The sequence below is a fragment of the Aegilops tauschii genome, chromosome 1 (assembly GCF_002575655.3).
Source record: "Aegilops tauschii subsp. strangulata cultivar AL8/78 chromosome 1, Aet v6.0, whole genome shotgun sequence".
In the NCBI taxonomy this organism is placed as follows: Eukaryota; Viridiplantae; Streptophyta; class Magnoliopsida; order Poales; family Poaceae; genus Aegilops; species Aegilops tauschii.
Genome location: NC_053035.3, coordinates 361,938,951 through 361,956,618, shown reverse-complemented (window position 1 = coordinate 361,956,618; position 17,668 = coordinate 361,938,951). Strand labels below are relative to the sequence as shown.

The 17,668-nt window shown below is 54.4% G+C and overlaps 1 protein-coding gene across 1 annotated transcript; it reads left to right on the top strand.

Annotated features, from left to right (window-relative positions):
* Window positions 1-3,419: 3,419 nt before the first annotated feature.
* Window positions 3,420-4,744, top strand: LOC109777088 (glutathione transferase GST 23). The gene is made up of 2 exons (XM_020335741.4): window positions 3,420-3,900; window positions 3,980-4,744. The coding sequence occupies exons 1-2, from the start codon at window positions 3,541-3,543 to the stop codon at window positions 4,448-4,450; spliced, it is 831 nt and encodes a 276-aa protein (XP_020191330.1). The 5' UTR covers window positions 3,420-3,540; the 3' UTR covers window positions 4,451-4,744.
* The last annotated feature ends 12,924 nt before the right edge of the window (window positions 4,745-17,668 follow it).

Below are 17,668 nucleotides of genomic sequence, written 5' to 3'. Positions count from 1 at the left end.
CCACGGGGGGACATGCTGTGTTCTTTGGGCCTAACTTGATCGCCTGGCAAGCTCGCAAGCAAGCTACGGTGTCCCAGAGTAGTACCGAAGCTGAGTACAAAGTTGTTGCTAATGCCACAGCTGAGATCATGTGGGTGCAGTCATTGCTTCGAGAGTTGAAGGTCTCCCCAACTCAGCCGCCTGTTCTTTGGTGTGATAACATCGGTGCAACATACCTTTCGTCCAATCCAGTATTTCATGCCCGAACGAAGCACATCGAAGTTGACTATCATTTTGTGAGGGAACGTGTTGCTCAGAAGCTCCTTCAGATTAAGTTTATTTCTTTGAAGGATCAGCTTGCTGATATTTTCACTAAACCCTTGCCCTTGCCTTCCTTTGAAGGATGCCGTCGCAATCTTAACCTTCTGAGTGTTTCAGGACATAGTTAAGATTGAGGGAGGGTGTTAGACTAAGTATATATTAGATATACGTGTTGTAACACAACTTGTATTTGTACGGTTCCCTCTTATAAATATATGACAGCCGTACCCACCAAGGGTATCGAGCATTGTTCCAAACCCTAATACGTCTAACACGCTTTGACCAGACTTTCTCACGAGCTGCTGGCTTTGTCTAGACTTATTTTTTTTCGAAACGGAGGCAAAAGAATTGCCTCACCGATTAATTAAGAAGAAGAGAATTGCCCAGTTAATTTATGAAAAACTGGGCGAAAACCGATACAAACAACCCAGAAGAGGGCTACTCACAAAGCACGAAGCACCACGAACACATACACTGCCCACCCAATGCTCATAACACACAACACTCACAACCCTCAACACTTGGTGAGAACGTCGATGCAATGACTCAGAAGATCAAAGCCACGACGACGACACGAGAATGTGAGCACTATCCATCATGAAATCACGTATGCCTTCTCTTTGCCGTCACACTTCTTATGTTTGTTTCTTTTTGATTTCACCTTCACGAGGCAACCATCTGTCTTGCCGGATGTCGAGCGATCAGTCACCAAGCGGCTCTCAAAAGCCGGTGCCAACACACCACACACGCATCCACATTCTTCAGATGCACACATGACAAAGATAAGTCATGTTCCTCACATGAGGTTGCCGACGAGTCCATCTTCATATTCTCCACTGACAGACTCATACAAAGCTCCCTAAGCTCAGGCATGATCTTCAACACCGGAGCCACGACAACGGCCATGGACTCACCCTCAGTGGAAGACAATATAGGGGGCGAGGAAGGCATCGATGCTGAATTGTCTCCACCACGAGGGGAGAAACATCCGAATAACTACGCCCCCTTGTCCTCTCCAAAGCAAACACCGTTTGCACAAGGAGCATGCGACGTCAGAGTAGTCTTCAACATAGTCGACACGGCGGAGAGTCCACTCAGAGCAGCCTCCGCTCGCTCCAAAAAACTTTCAACCCGCGCTAGACAGCCTTGCAGCAGCATAGTCTGATCCAGAGCGGACTGCACCACCACTTCAGACTGGGTTGTTGAATTAGCAGAAGCAGAGACGACAGATGCCCAAGATCCACGGTGGAGTGACTTGGAGGGGAGTGTGGATTTCATCGAACCCTCGCATGAAGCAGGAGCGGGACGATGCACGGAGGCGGGGCAGGACACATGCGGCATGGCAAGGCATGCCAGCGAGCTTAGAGGACGCCAGGGATTGCAGCATCCACGCGCACGGCGACCGTTTTCCAAACAACGGGAGCACCGTAGCGGATCTCTGCAATGAGCCGCACGGTGCCCATAAGCGAGGCACCTGCAACATCTACCGTAAAGCCAAGCGGGGATGGGAGGTGGAGCCACTTTCGGTGACGGTGACGGCATCAGAACACGCGGGCTGCGCCGCGGAAGCACCTCCTGCCAATCTCCACTTGTGTCCGCCTCATGCTCCACGCACATCCCGCCCGACTCGAGGGCCTTGGTAGCACCCGGTGGTGTCTGGGGAGCTAGCACCTCTTCACCATCTTCGTCGTCGTCTTCGTCGTCACCAGCGGAGGCCCATAACACAGATCGCGGCACACTGGTCAGTTCGTCCCCCATGCCAACGACGCTGCACTCCTGTTCCTCTGCATTGTCCTTGTCGATGACATGGCCGGGGCAACGAGGGCCTGCAGCAGCACATCCGAGGCGGCACCGGCAAGCGGGACAGGAGCCGGCAGCAGCACATCCAAGGTCGCATCGGCGAGCGGGACGGGGGCGGTGGGCATTGGGGCCGAAGCAGCTGCCGCAGGCCTGGGATATGGCATGAGCGAGGCCTTCACACCCCCGTCTTCCTTCCTGAATCTGCAGGTTGGGGGTTGCGGCCGTGGTCGGGGGCGGACGCCGGCAGACGGGTTGGTGACAGCAACTGGAGCGCTCGACGCTGAGCATGGCTTGGTCTTCACGGCTGCTCCCACATCGCCAGCAGCACCCAGCAGCGGCAGCGGCGGAGCAGAGAACTCACGAGCAAGGGACCTCCGACCTGGACTCGGGGAAGCAGAGGAGACCACGGCACCGAGCCCTTGACGGATCGACGCAGACGGCGGGAGAACGGCGACTGCAGCAGCGGTGGAAGACGACGCTGGATCGGCGGCGGCCGCAGACGTTCGCGACAGCGGCATCACTGGGCAAGCCGAGAGACGGGGCAGCGCCGAGTCCGTCGTGGGAGAGCACGCCGCGGGGAGCTCAGATCCGGTGTCGGCGGCCGCAACGGAGGTCGGAGGCCGGAGATCCAGGCGGCAGGGGCGCATGCCCAGCCGCCGCTTCCGCGGTCGCAAGAGCGCCATAGTTAGGGGCACACTTGTCTAGACTTATCATCTGTCATATTTCACCATCTTGATCCAGTGCATTGTACAGTGATCATCACGCCGTGAAAGTTCAACTCTCCCCACCATTCTCTCCGCGGAGACGAGACTACCGACCTGGCCGGATTGTGCTGCAAGCCAGCAAGCAGTATTGGGGAGCAAGTCGAGAGTTCTCGATCGACGTGCCTGCTTTTGACTCGGTAATGCAGACGCAAATCCACCAGAGCTGCGAGGCAAAAGCTAGCGGAGACTTCTCTGTTGTAACTGTCTCACCGCTGGTCCAGCTCGCCATGAACCATGATCCACCCCGTGAGAACTTCTTTACACCGACCGGATAAACAAATCACTACAGTAAAAGTAAAGTAATTACTGGGCAGGTTCACACTTCCAGTGAGTAGAAAGTCCACGACGAGCCAGCCGGCGCCGGGCGGTGTACTACCTTGCCGGGGAAGCCTCCCCGGCCCACCACCTCTCACCGTCTCCACCCATACACACACTGTCCTTCTCCGGCGCGCTAAACCCCAGCCAGCTGACATCCCGGGCCCACCGGTCCACCTCACTTACGTGTGGAGCCCACCTAACACCACCCCGCTCTATATAAACCCTCTCCCTCCCTAGCTCCAAGCCACACACCAAAAAGAATCTCACTCCACTCCACTCCACTGCAAGCAACAATACAAACACCACTCGAGCATCCTAAGATCGACCAGAGTCCTTCCTTCCTTTCACGTAGCCGGCCATGGAGAAGGCGGCGGAGAACGTTGACGCCGGTGCGGCGGCGCAGCTGCAGCTGCAGCTGAAGCTGTTCGGGTCGTGGGCGAGCTCGTACACGCACCGCGTGCAGCTGGCCATGCGGCTCAAGGGGCTCGCCTTCGAGTACGCGGAGGAGGACCTCGGTAACAAGAGCGACGCGCTGCTGCGCCACAACCCCGTCTATAAGAAGGTCCCCGTGCTCGTCCACGACGGCCGCTCCCTCGCCGAGTCCGTCATCATCCTCCAGTACCTCGACGACGCCTTCCCGGCCTCCCGCCAGCTCCTCCCCGCTGACGCCTTCGACCGCGCCGTCGCTCGCTTCTGGTGCCACTTCGGCGACGACAAGGTACGCACACGGTTCCACGGCACTTGTGATGATTCTCCGACGCCCGTGGAAAATGGCTGACCTGTTCTGTGGAATGCAGCTTGGACCCGCGGTGGGGGCGGTGTTCGCGTCCACGGGGGAGGAGCAGGAGGCTGCGGTGCGGCAGGTGCACGAGAACCTGGCGCTGATCGAGGCGGAGCTGCGGGAGGGGGCGTTCAAGGGCCGGCGTTTCTTCGGCGGCGACGAGGTCGGCTTCCTCGACGTCGTCCTGGGCTGCGGCTCCTACTGGCTGGCCGTCTTCGAGGAGGTCACCGGCGTGCAGCTGGTGGACGCCCAGGCGTTCCCGCTCTTCCACGCCTGGCTGCGCGACTTCGAGGCGCAGGACGAGGTGAGGGAGACCATCCCCTCCATCGACCGCCTCCTCGAGTACGCGCGCGGCCTCCGCCAGATGCTGGTCGCCATGGCCGCCGGCGCCGGCGCTGGCGCAGCCTCGGCCGATGCCCCCACCGCCGCTCCGCCCGCCGCGGCGCCCCCGGCCGCCACCACGGCCGACATCGCCGTTGACATATGACCATAGGCTGTGCACGCGTTGAACTGTGGTTTGTGTCGGTCGGACGTCGTCGTAGCTACTAGCTAGTATAGTTTCCCGTGTTGTGCGGTGCCGAGCATGTGGCGAGCCGCCATGAATTGCGCTGCTACCACTATAGTTAGTGGCGCAGTCTGGCTAGGTGTCGTTTATTTCTTTCTCTTCTCTTTCTCTCATTGTTATGCGTTGTGTGTTTGTAACTGGGAATCTTATGTGTTTGCTTCCTAGCTTTCTTGTTTAGACATAATGCACGTGTGTGAGACTGGCATTTTCGTTGGATTCAACGGCCTCATGAGCGAGAAGCTGACACTGTGTTCCTCCTACCAACGAGTGGATCACTAGTGCGCATTACATATTCTTTTAACTGCGGGTAACTCTGGCGGACCGGTATTACAATTTAACAACGGTTTTCACCTCACAAGTTCACTATAGCACTATATTGATGCCAAGAGGGAGTGAAGTACCAGTCCGGCCCAAGTTGATTTATGCTAGTTCTGCCCAAATGCTGCGGTTAAACGTGGGTCAGGATGGGGGTCCAGCGACATGGTAACCATTTAATGCTACTGATCATATCAATGCCTGCTTCTGTTAAAGTGTAAACTTCTTGTTGAGAATTCATCAGTGCGTGCGTTTGTCATGAAGCCTGCTGCTCATCCACACCGGCCATTAACTTCATGCCCTGCACCCAGATGCTGCATCATGCCATCATCGTGCCCAACTTGCGCTTGATGGTTTCAGTTAATCCCTATCACAAAACACGATCAGAGAAACTTATCTCCAAAATGAATCCAACAAACTCAAATATCGTTTTCCGGTGGCTCCATTTCCAGCGGCTGGCAGAGCGCGCCGGCGCTGACGGCAACGAACCAAAGAGTGCACCGGGACAAAAAATTCCTACCGCGGGCGCTGCGGCCTGCAGATTTCATACGCACACCGATATGGGCGCTGGCGGGCACGCAGAGCTCAGAGGCCGAGCATCGCCGCAGAGCGCCTGGCTAGAAATAAGAGCCGGGACAGCGAGAGAGGATCCGAAGCAGCAGCGGCGGTGCCGATCGTGTGGCCACGGGGAGACCGCCTAAGCTCTGACCTCGTTTAAAACTCGGCAGAGTGGGAGCGCAGGGAGTAAATAAAGCGGTGTCAGGTGGCGGAGGCGGATCCGCTCGCGCGTCGTGGCGACCTCCGGCGGCCGCGCCCGTGCGCGTCGGCGTCGCCCACGTGAACGGCGGGTGCGTGCGTCCCCGCTACGGCCAGAGCCCGGCTAGTAGTAGGAGTAGGAGTATTAGTGATGTACAGTGCGCTCATTATTCTTGCCGGGATCGGGCCAGTTCGGAATCATGCCGCGCGCACGTCCGCATTTAACCCCCGCCCTGACGCCCAAGCGTTGATTGATCACTGACGCCGAACCACGACGGACGGACGGGCGGAGTATTCATCGCTCTGCATCTACTCCAGTTCGCGGATTGATGGAGCACGTACGTACGCGCGTACTGCCGGATCGCAACAGACGCTACTATAGCTAGCTAGGGCTCTAGACTTCTAGGTCTGCTGAAAAATTAACCAGACAGTCACAACGTTAGGGCAACTCCAACCAAGAGACCCAAACTGACACAAAATTTAGGACGCCGATATCCACCACACGTGTGGCATAATAGGCAATCGCCCACACACCTTGTGTGGCATGAGAAGAGGCCAGCCAACACGAACTGTGTGTGGGCGAACAGTGGAATTGCCCACACATGTGGGCGCAGCTACTTCGTGCCACACGCCCAACAAGTACTACTCATCCCCACCCTGTGCGTGTGACACGAAGCAAATATGCCCACACGTCCTGACGCAGCTATATTAGGTACCCGCGGGATGACGATTTAGTTGCCATCCGAGATGGCAACTGTAGTTATCCGGAATGGCAAATATGGTTGTAAAAGCATGGCAACTCTCTCTGTTTTGGTTAACTATAGTTGCCATGTCTAATTTATGGTAGTTGTGTAATCAAACTATAGTTGTCGTGTGTGATTAACTACTTGCCACATATGATCAAACAATAGTTGACATGTGTGTTTACCTAGTTGCCACGTGTGGTAATCACAGTTGCCATGTATGTTTATCTGATTGCCATGTACGCGCAACTGCAGTTGCCGTCTAGCAAACAAATCATAGTTGCCATGTGTATTTGCCTAGTTGCCATGTACGCGCAACTGCAGTTGCCACCAACAACGTACGACTGTCGTGTGGGCAAAAAGCAGTTCGCCCACACGCGCGTGGACTAGGTAGTGGCTGTGTGGGCAGAAACTAGTTCACCCACACAGCGCAGCTGGCAACCGTGTGTTGTGGGGCGTGTGGGCGACTGTCGGTGTCAAAACCGGCGGATCTCGGATAAGGGGTCCCGAACTGTGCGTCTAGGATCGATGGTAACAGGAGACGGGGGACACAATGTTTACCCAGGTTCGGGCCCTCTCTATGGAGGTAATACCCTACTTCCTGCTTGATTGATCTTGATGAATATGAGTGTTACAAGAGTTGATCTACCACGAGATCGTAATGACTAAACCCTAGAAGTCTAGCCTATGTGAATATGGTAATGAATCTGTCCTATCCGGACTATGCTCTCCGATTTATATAGACACCGGAGAGATCTAGGGTTACATGAGGTCGGTTACACAGGAGGAAATCTTCATAATAGGTCGCCTAGCTTGCCTTCCACGCCAAGTAGAGTCCAATCCAGACACGGGTATTGTCTTCGGCCTTCGTATCTTCGCAGCCCATCAGTCCGGCCCATGGATAACAGGCCGGACGCCCGAGGACCCCTTAGTCCAGGACTCCCTCAGTAGCCCCTGAACCTGGCTTCAATGACGAGGAGTCCGGCACGCAGATTGTCTTCGGCATTGCAAGGCGGGTTCCCCTCCTTCCGAACTCCAAGATAGTCTTCGGACATGATGATTGTATCCGGGCCTGTTACCCACCATGCACAACCGTAGAGAGAATATATATATCTTACACGAGTTCCATCTGCTGACAGCTTTCTGCAATGTGACAAGACGTCCGTTTGGTCACAATTTCGAACCCTTTATCCCACATTTCAAGACGCGGTTGCTATCGGCACGTCTTGTCGAAGCAGAGATCGTATCCCCTTATCGCGGAATTCTCATCAATGCGGGCATGGGTAACCCAACCGTGCCGTTTACACAGCCCTTGGGAATAGGTGAATCTCAAGGCGAGTGAGGAGGCGTTTTATATTTGCTGCCTTTATAAGGGGATAAGGATTCCCCCTTCCTCTTCTCGCGCTTTCTCTCTGTCTCTGCCTTCCCAATCTCGAGCTCCAGTGCCCCAGTTTCAATCTCCTTTCCACTCCAGCAACCATGTCCGGATCCGGTGGTCAGGGCAAATGGATGGTCTCCTCCGTCACGGAGGAGGACATCACTGAGCTCCGGGCGGCCGGATATTTGGCTAAGGAGATCGTCCACTGCCTACCGGCCAAGGGGCGGATCGTCCCCACGCCGGAGCCCACAGAGAGGGTGGTATTCCTCCCCCATTTCTTCCGCGGGCTAGGGTTCCACTCCACCCCTTCGTCCGCGGGTTAATGTATTATTACGGGGTAGATTTCCATGATCTGTCCCCGAATTCCTTCCTCAACATCTCGGCGTTTATCGTCGTGTGCGAGGCCTTCCTCCGCATCCAATCCCACTTTGGGTTGTGGCTCAAAGTCTTCAACATGAAGCCGAAGGTGGTGGATGGCCAGGACGCGGAGTGCGGAGGGGCAATGGTGAGCAAATTGTCCAACGTCTCCTGGCCCAAAGGCACCTTCGTGGATACGGTAAAGGAGTGGTAGAAGCAGTGGTTCTACATCACAGAACCACGCGGTACCACCTGGGCCGCATCTGTCGAATTCCGCTCCGGCGCTCCTATGTGACTCACCTCCTGGGTCGAGAAGAGTCCGGATTGGTGTTCTCCTGACGAGCTGATAGCGCTGCAGACGCGCATTCTGAGCATGGTAACCAAGAGCGTCAAGCTTGTTGATGTGATACAAGTGATGTTAGTTCGCCGGATCCTTCCATGCCAGCGCCAAAGCCGCCCGCTGTGGGAGTTCTATCCAAAGAAGCACCGGACCCTGGCGAGGCTCTTCAAGACTACGCACGAAGGCGCATGGAAATTGCTCTTCAAGGGCAATGAAAAACCACCGGCCACGGATTCAGACCGTGGTCACGATTGTACACACCCCGCCAGCAAGGTATGCTATCTCGAATGAGTTCTCAACATAATTGTTTCGAGGGTGATGTATGAGCTTTTATTACTGCTCTTTCAGGACTGGACGGAGAGGGCGAAGCGGATCCAGTGTCCGGCTCCGCTGCCCGAAGAACCAGTCATCCCGCGCTTGGCGGAGATGCTAGTACCGGCGCCATATAAGGCGCCGGAGAAGAAGGCCAAGAAGAAGGCAAAGGGGGCCAAGAGTGGCCTCCGTCGTAAGGGTACTTCGGACGCGGCATCCAAAGACAACGAAACTCATTCCTCTGTCCCTGAGGACAATGACGGGGAAGAGGAGGAGGAGGAAGAAAACAATCCTCCCCGTGAGGAGAGGAAAAAGAAGAGGGCGGCTCCGGCGCATCTGGAGGCGGAGGCGCCCAAAAACGGGAAGGGCGTTCTGGCGGCCAACACCGCGTGGGACGTTGACAGTAGTCCGGAACGACGCCCCCGCACAAAGCCCCAGGCCGCATCGTAAGTGACATGGCTTATTTATGCGCACATCCAGCCCTTTCTCTCCATTATCTTGATGTAGTTAGCTGTACTATTGCAGTCCGGCCCGCGACCTAATCCAGCGATCCTCGTGTGGAAGTTCGTTGGCTCCGTCGGAGATGGCGAGCCAGTCGCCACCGCCTGCTTACTCCCCCGGGGCCGAGGACGACACCGAGGCGCTGTCCCGGAGGGCCGATCCGAGCCGGGGAGGAACCCAGGACGCTGTCCGAGAGGCGCCACGAGGCGAAGCCTCCACTGCCGGACACATGGAGGAGATGATCCCCATGGAGACTGGCGAAGAGGGCCGCATCCAGCTTGGCCCTCAGCCGGATATGATTCCGGAGACCCATATGGCTCCGGAGTCGGGCGGGCAGCCCCCTTTGAAGGAGGGGGGAGCACCGTTTCCGCCGGTGGTCCCTGTCCATCCAGGGGCGTTGGATAACCTGATGGAGGCGCTACGAGGCGCCTTCATTATGGACGAGCACCGTGTTCTTATGAGCGCGGTGATCGAGAAGGTTTAGTCCGCCAAGAGTGGACTGAACGAAGCCTGCAGCAACCTATTGGCAGGTTTCGAGGTAAATAACAGAGAAAAAACCCCATATAGTCAGTAGCCCCTGAGACACTGTCCGGTGCTCGGTAAGAGGAACCGGACAGAGGATCAATCCTCTAGTGTAGGAGACTAACGTGATATGTGTGCATGAGAAGGCGTCGCTGTTGGCCGCGACCTCACATGTTGCCGAAGTCTCTGAACTGAAGCAGAGGCTGGAGCGGACCGAGAACGAGCTCGGCGAGGTTAGAGTGCGGCTGCAGGAGAAGCAAGGTAAGTAACGTCTTGCTGTGTGTTCGGAAAGCGGAGACGCTGTGTATTGACTGTAATGTCGAAATGTATGCAGGAGCCGCGACCGAGATCGAGGCCCTGAGGAAGGTCCTGGGCGAGGCCGAGGAGAAGGCTGTCCAGCAGCAGGCCGCCCGTAAGAAGCTCGAGGCCCGTGTCAAGGAAATCCAGCAGGAGCTCCAAGATGCAGTGAAAAAAATGTGAGACCTTGGAGAATGATGTGTCGGCTCAGGAGGCCGAACTCACCAAGGCTCGTCAGGGCGCGGAGACCACGAGGAATGAGGCCCAGGCCATCATCCAGGAGATCCAGGAGGCCAGGAAGATCACTGCGGGTAAGGCTTTTAAGATGCAAAGCAAGTATGCGGAGAGGCAGTACCTTTTACTAACCTGGGTTCGGAGTTTCCCGGGAGCTTTTGTGGATCTACCACGCAGCGTATCAGATGCTGCAGCGTTCTACCGAGCCGAAGGAGGAGGTTCTACGGAGAAGCTATTCTGGTCGCAGTATGCGACGCCAGAGCATCCCGTGTCCTTCATCGATCAGCTGAAGCAGCTGGTGGAGCTGCACAGGGTGGCCGAACTAGCCATGAAGGATTTGACAATCCGGCTATGGCCAGCCGAAGCTATACCCGACAGCTACTTCGGACTCGTGAGGCGGCTAGTGGAAGCCTGTCCGTGGCTGGACGTCGTCAAGCGCTCTGCATGTATTGAAGGCGCCCGTATGGCCTTCGCTCGCTGCAAGATGTGGTGGGCGAAGATGAATGCTGTTGAAGTGGCCAGCGGGCCGCCGGAGGGCAAGGAGCACCGCACACCCGAGAAATATTTTGCGGATGTCATAGAAGGGTCTCGACTTGTGGCAGCTCAATGTTCGCAGGACGTTATTTTCGAATGAATACATTCGTATTGGGCCTTTGCCTTGTATTATAAAGACAGAGATTGCTTTGTAATGTAAGTTCATTATGCTTTAAATTGTTTCCTCCTGTGTGGCCGTGTTATATGCAATCTGAGGGTTGGCCAGTCGTCGGCTTCTCCCCTCACGTAATTAGTACGGAGGTGTTCGGGATGGGATCTAAACAATATTGATCCAATTGTATGGTCCTTGAAGGAGTTGTTTAGCGCAACGAACAAGGCAATCAGACTATACGGCTTAAACGCCCTCACTTAGCCATAGGAGTTTTATAATTAAGCAAATGCGCAGCCCCTGGTCCAAGCCAGGGTGCTGTCAGCATCTGATCGGGAAGTGCCGATCCTTCGCGTGAGGCGGAAAAATCTCCAACGATTTTGTAACCCACGAACAGCTGACCGGCTCTCGCCGTATCATGACAGTCAGTTTTCGGCTTTATCTAGTGAGGTGCTCATCCGGTCAAGGCCAGGGCACAATCGCAGTAGTTCTCCCTTTACTACCCTAGCCGATAGAGCGGAACGTAGGGTAGCAAGCACATGAGCTGGGCAACCCAACTATTGACCAAAGACATGATTCGGAGCCAATGCATATAATGCTAAATTCGGGGTGCCGAACTTTTATACAAAAAGTGTTCGGACTTTGTTGCCTTATTGTGGGGCGATAAGCAGCCCCTGGCGAATATGAAACATACAAAAGAGTACCGATGTAGCAAATAAGCAGATCGAAATGAAATGAAGTAAGGGGCAAAAACCGCAAAAACTGGGCCGCAAATCATTATCATTATAACTGAATGGATACGTTAAGGCGTATCTTGTACAAATAGCGTGATAAGCACCCGGGCTATGTAATATGCCGGAATCAAGAGGTAGCAGCGTACGGGTCCTGAGAGAGAAGGAAAAATACCATCAAGAAGAACGTATGGAGGTTACCCTACACACCTATGCTGCATGTCCCCTTTGTATGCCAATCCTTCGAAGGGGCTTGTGATCAGGCTCGCGGGAAAGGGAACCTGAAACAGAAAGAAAAAGGTGTATCCGGGGTCGGTCTAGCCGAACTGTAGATCCCGGTTGAGCTTGTGCCTCCGTCGATGTCCATGGAATCTCGAGTGCGTAATTATGTACGCGTGGTACGAATCCCACCACTTCATCCGGACTGGGACGGAAGCCGAATTGCTAGTCGAGCTCTTGACGAGCCTTGCTGTCCTGCTGCAGTGTAGTTCGGGACCTCTTGATGGTGTCCAGGGGCTCGGCAACCGCACTATGCTGCTGCTTGAGAAGGCCGCTCTGTACCTCTGCTGCTAGGGCGGCGGTGTGCTCCTCTGTTCGGAGAGAGCGTTCCGTGTTGCCATTGACTGTTATGACGCCGCGTGGACCGGGCATCTTGAGTTTCAGGTAAGCGTAGTGTGGCACTGCGTTGAATCTAGCAAACGATGTTCGTCCGAGTAATGCGTGGTAGCCGCTGCGGAAGGGGACGATGTCGAAGATTAACTCCTCGCTTCGGAAATTGTCCAGAGAGCCGAAGACCACTTCCAGCGTGATTGAGCCCGTACTGCGGGCCTCGACGCCTAGTATGACTCCTTTGAAGGTAGTCTTTGTTGGTTTGATTCGTGAGGGGTCAATGCCCATCTTCCGAACTGTGTCTTGATAGAGCAGGCTGAGGCTGCTACCACCGTCTATTAGGACTCGTGTTAGGTGAAATCCGTCGATGATTGGGTCGAGGACCATTGCGGCCGAACCACCATGACGGATACTGGTTGGGTGGTCTCGACGATCAAAGGTGATCGGAAATGACGACCATGGATTGAATTTTGGGGCGACTAGCTCTACCGCGTAGACGTCCCTGAGTGCACGCTTACGCTCCCTTTTGGGGATGTGTGTAGCGTATATCATGTTCACCGTTTTGACTTAAGGGGGAAATTTCTTCTGCCCCCCAGTGTTCGGCTGCCGGGGCTCTTCGTCCTCGTCCTCACTTTGTGATCCCTTCTCTTTGTTTTTGGCATTTAACTTGCCAGCCTGCTTGAAAACCCAACAATCCCTGTTGGTATGATTGGCTTGCTTGTCCGGGGTGCCGTGTATCTGGCACGGACAGTCGAGTATGCGGTCCAGGCTGGAAGGTCCTTCATTATTTCTTTTATAGGGCTTCTTCCGCTGGCCGGACTTGGAGCCAGTGAATCCGGCATTGACTGTGGCGTCATCGGTATTGTTTTCATTGCTTCGGCGTTTGTGTCTGTTGCGCCGAAGCTTGCCAGTGCTATCCTTGGCCTCTGAGGGGCCTGTCTCGCTAGCTGTGTTGTTACTACGGGCCAGCCAACTGTGGTTGTGTTGTTACTACGGGCCACCCAACTGTCCTCTCCCACGCAAAAGCGGGTCATGAGTGCCGTGAGGGCTGCCATGGACTTCGGCTTTTCTTGGCCGAGGTGGCGTGCTAGCCATTCGTCCCGGATGTTGTGTTTGAAGGCTGCCAAGGCCTCGGCATCCGGACAGTCAACGATCTGATTCTTTTTGGTTAGGAACCTAGTCCAGAATTTTCTGGCTGATTCTCCAGGTTGTTGAACTATGTGGCTTAGATCATCGGCGTCTGGTGGCCGGACATATGTTCCTTGGAAGTTGTCTAGGAAAGCTTCTTCCAAGTCCTCCCAGCTGCTGATAGAATTTTCAGGCAGGCTGTTAAGCCAGTGCCGAGCTGGCCCTTTGAGCTTGAGTGGGAGGTATTTAATGGCGTGGAGGTCATCTCCTCGAGCCATGTGGATGTGGAGGATGAAATCCTCGATCCACACCGCGGGATCGGTTGTGTCGTCGTATGATTCGATATTGACGGGCTTGAATCCCTCGGGGAATTCGTGATCCAGTACCTCGTCCGTGAAGCAGAGAGGGTGTGCGGCACCTCTGTATCGGGCCGCATCGCGGCGTAGCTCTGATGGAGTCCGTCTGCGGCATTCGGCCCGGGCGTGGTTAGGTTTGTCACGTCCGAATAGGTAGCCATCGTCGTGCCTTGAGGCACGTCCGTGCAATCTGTAGATCGATCTTGTATGTCCTGCTTTATTGTCCAGGGTCTGCCGAAGGTCGTATGTGTGACCCCGAACTCTTTCATCTTTATTTTTTCGGGGTGGTGGGGCAGGCTGCTGTTCGGCCTGAGTTGCCGCTTTATCCCGACCGCGGGGTGGCCGGTCGGCCACCCTGTCTCGACCACGTGGTGGTCATTCTGCATTACGCGAGGGAGATGTGTGCTCCGGTGCTTCCTTGTCGAATTGAGGTAGCAGTCTGCGTTTCGGGTAGCTCTTAGCTGGGCGTTTGAGACCGTATTCTTCGGCAGTCAGGACATCAGTTCATCTGTTTACGAGCAGATCTTGTTCGGCTTGAAGCTGCTGCTGTTTCTTTTTCAGGCTCCTTGCAGTGGCTATGAGCTGAAGCTTAAAGCGCTCCTGCTCCATAGGGTCCTCCGGCACGATGAAGTCTTCGTTGCCGAGGCTTGTCTCTTCCTTGGAGGGTGGATGGTAACTATCGTCCTCCGAGTTATCTTCTGTGGCCTGTTCATCAGGGTTGTCTTGCCTGTTGTAATGTTCCTCCTGTTCGGATGCCGCACCGACGGGGTCTTCATTGTTTTTGGCGTCACCCGGAGTGCTATTTTCTCCGGTACCGGTGTTGCCATCCTTTGAGCGACGAGGCTTAGAACGGCGTTTGGGGCGCCGACGCTTGGACTGCGTCTCCGAGGGTTTGTTCTTATCCGGCTCTTCTTTGTCGTCGCCAGATCCTTTTGGTGTATCAACCATGTATACGTCATACGAGGAGGTGGCCGTCCAACGTCCAGTGAATGGCGGGTCTTGGCCTTGCTCATTGTCGGCATCGTCGTCCATACCGGTGATGTCTTCGGAGCCGTAGTCAAGCACGTGGGTTAAGTCGTCGACGGTGGCTATGAAGTGGGTGGCGGGTGGGAAGCAAAATTCCTCGTCGTCCGCCTCCAGCTCAAACCGAATATAGTTCGGTTGTGAGTCTTCCTCCAGGGTCAAGTTCTTCAAAGAATGTAGTACGTCACCTAAAGGCGAATGTTGGAAGATGTCTGCGGCACTAAATTCGAAAATCGACAACCGATCTAGCTCGGTGTCTGCAGGTGTATCCGGTCCGGAACGTGCAGCCGGAGACGAGTCCGGGGTTCCGTTGACGCAAGTATTGCAGGATGTCGAGTCCGTGTGCGGCTCCAACACCGCGGACTTTATGGCCTCGGAGGGCGCGATCTGCTTTGGCTCTAAGGCCGTTGTAGCAATAGGATCCATCTCCTTTATGTGATCCGACGACAGATTTAAGTCAAGCTCGTCGGAGAGAGGGGGAGTGATCGCCGCGGTCTCAAATCCATCGAAGATCAAGTCTCCACGGATATCCGCGATGTAATTCAAGCTTCCGAATCTGACCCGATGGCCAGGGGCGTAGCTATCGACCTGCTCCAAGTGGCCAAGCGAGTTGGCCCGCAGTACGAAGCCGCCGAACACAAAGATTTGTCCGGGGAGAAAGGTTTCTCCCTGAACAACGCCACCACCGACGATTGAAGGGGCCATCGAGCCTTATGTCGACGGCACAACGGAACTCTCAATGAAAGCACCAATGTCGGTGTCAAAACCGGCGGATCTCGGGTAGGGGGTCCCGAACTGTGCGTCTAGGATCGATGGTAACAGGAGACGGGGGACACAATGTTTACCCAGGTTCGGGCCCTCTCTATGGAGGTAATACCCTACTTCCTGCTTGATTGGTCTTGATGAATATGAGTGTTACAAGAGTTGATCTTCCACGAGATCGTAATGGCTAAACCCTAGAAGTCTAGCCTATGTGAATATGGTAATGAATCTGTCCTATCCGGACTATGCTCTCCGGTTTATATAGACACCGGAGAGATCTAGGGTTAAATGAGGTCGGTTACATAGGAGGAAATCTTCATAATAGGTCTCCTAGCTTGCCTTCCACGCCAAGTAGAGTCCAATCCGGACACGGGTATTGTCTTTGGCCTTCGTATCTTCACAGCCCATCAGTCCAGCCCATGGATAACAGGCCGGACGCCCGAGGACCCCTTAGTCCAGGACTCCCTCAGCGACCTCTCCAACGCCCACGCTGGCCTTGTCCTACGTGGCACGCGAAAACTGCCTCGGTGTGTCAAGATTCGTGCAAACTTAACTGGACGGTGATCCAGGCGTGTGGGCGAGTTACAATGTTGCCACACGTGTGGGCGTTAGTGTTTTCGCAAAATTTATCCTTTTTTGTGTCCGCTTGGGTCGCCAAACGGACACACGGACACGCGTGGTGCATCCAACGGTGGTACCCCATTTGAAACTGACATTCGTTGGCCCAGCCGTCCCAGAGAGGAGAAGATCGAAGATGTGTTGTCGGAGCCACCCGAGCCGGCCAGGGCGACCACCCCACCACCCTCCTCCTCTAGCACCGGAGGGAGCACCGTGCCCAGTGGCGGAGCTACATGCAATTTTTGGGGTGGCCACTACCCCCCCCCCCCCCCGTCGTAGCCTAATTCCTGAAGGGTTGTTTTTAGAGGGTTAGATTAAGGAGAGTTTAGCCATTTGGTCCCCCCCAGGGATGTGTATTTCTTGTTTGGCCCCCACCCTTGAGATCTTGTGCTAGCTCCGCCACTGGCCGTGCTGCCGGCCCCCTCCGCTTGGCGCTAGAAGAACTAGGTGAAGCGCCGCCCCGCCACCCTCCTCCTCTGCTTAACGCCGAAACGCGTTGGAGGTCGCCACACCACCATCCTTGCCTTGAGCCGAAGGGATCGCCGCCCCGCCTTGCATTGCCTCGTCTCCTAAAGCACTTGATTTATCTCACATGATACCCAGGTCACCCTTGGGGGGAAAGTTAAAGACTATCTGCAATCCGAACCGGATCAAAGGTAATCAAAACTTTTTTCTGGCACCTTTGCTGGGGAAGCATCTTTACTACCCTAGCGAGGTGACTAAGGGTATCATTTTTTGTTTGTTTTGGTTTGTCCTCTATTCCTTTTTTCCGCAGTTGCCTCCCCCCCACCCCCTCCCACACACACAAATTATCATGGCTAAGAAACTTGGGGAGTTTGCAACTCCCAATGAGAACTTTATGTGTGCACCTATCGCTTTACCTGATGTTGCGGCCAAGCATTTTAAGATAAAACCTCACCATGATGGCTGAACAGAACCAATTCGGAGGTTCCACCCCTAAAGATGCTGGTATGCACTTACACGCTTTAACTGAATTATGCAAATGACACGTATAAAGGAATATGAACCTGACGCTATGAAGTTGGGTCTTTTTCCTTTCTCTTTGAGAGGAAGAACTAAGCCTTCATGCAGCTCGGCCTCCATTTGGCATTTTTGCATTGTACCTTCCTTTTACCTACTTCCATACACATACCACGGTCTCCTTCGCCTTCAATCGGGGTGATACATTGCTTTCTAGTGTCTACCTGAAGTGCGGCGTTTTATAGGTTGGGCTTTGGGTAGCCCATTTTAATTTTCTTTGAAATATTTTAAAATTTTCCCAAAATTATTTTTTTCCTCGCAGATACATGTACATGTTCTTCGAGTATCCGTAAAGTTTCACTAAATAATATGATTATTTGTAGGCTACACAAAAAATAAAAAATTCTATCCTAAATACAACAAAGAGGAAATTCATTTTATATATGTATTTGTTCTTTTGTGTGTACATCACATATGAACATACATGTTTATGAAATTTCGTACGCATACTACAGATACAGGATGATACCCCGC

Coding starts and splice junctions, on each gene's coding strand:
- LOC109777088 (XM_020335741.4), top strand. CDS start 3,541: ATGGAGAAGGCGGCGGAGAACGTTGACGCCGGTGCGGCGGCGCAGCTG. Junction 3,901..3,979: donor GCCACTTCGGCGACGACAAG/GTACGCACACGG, acceptor TGTGGAATGCAG/CTTGGACCCGCGGTGGGGGC.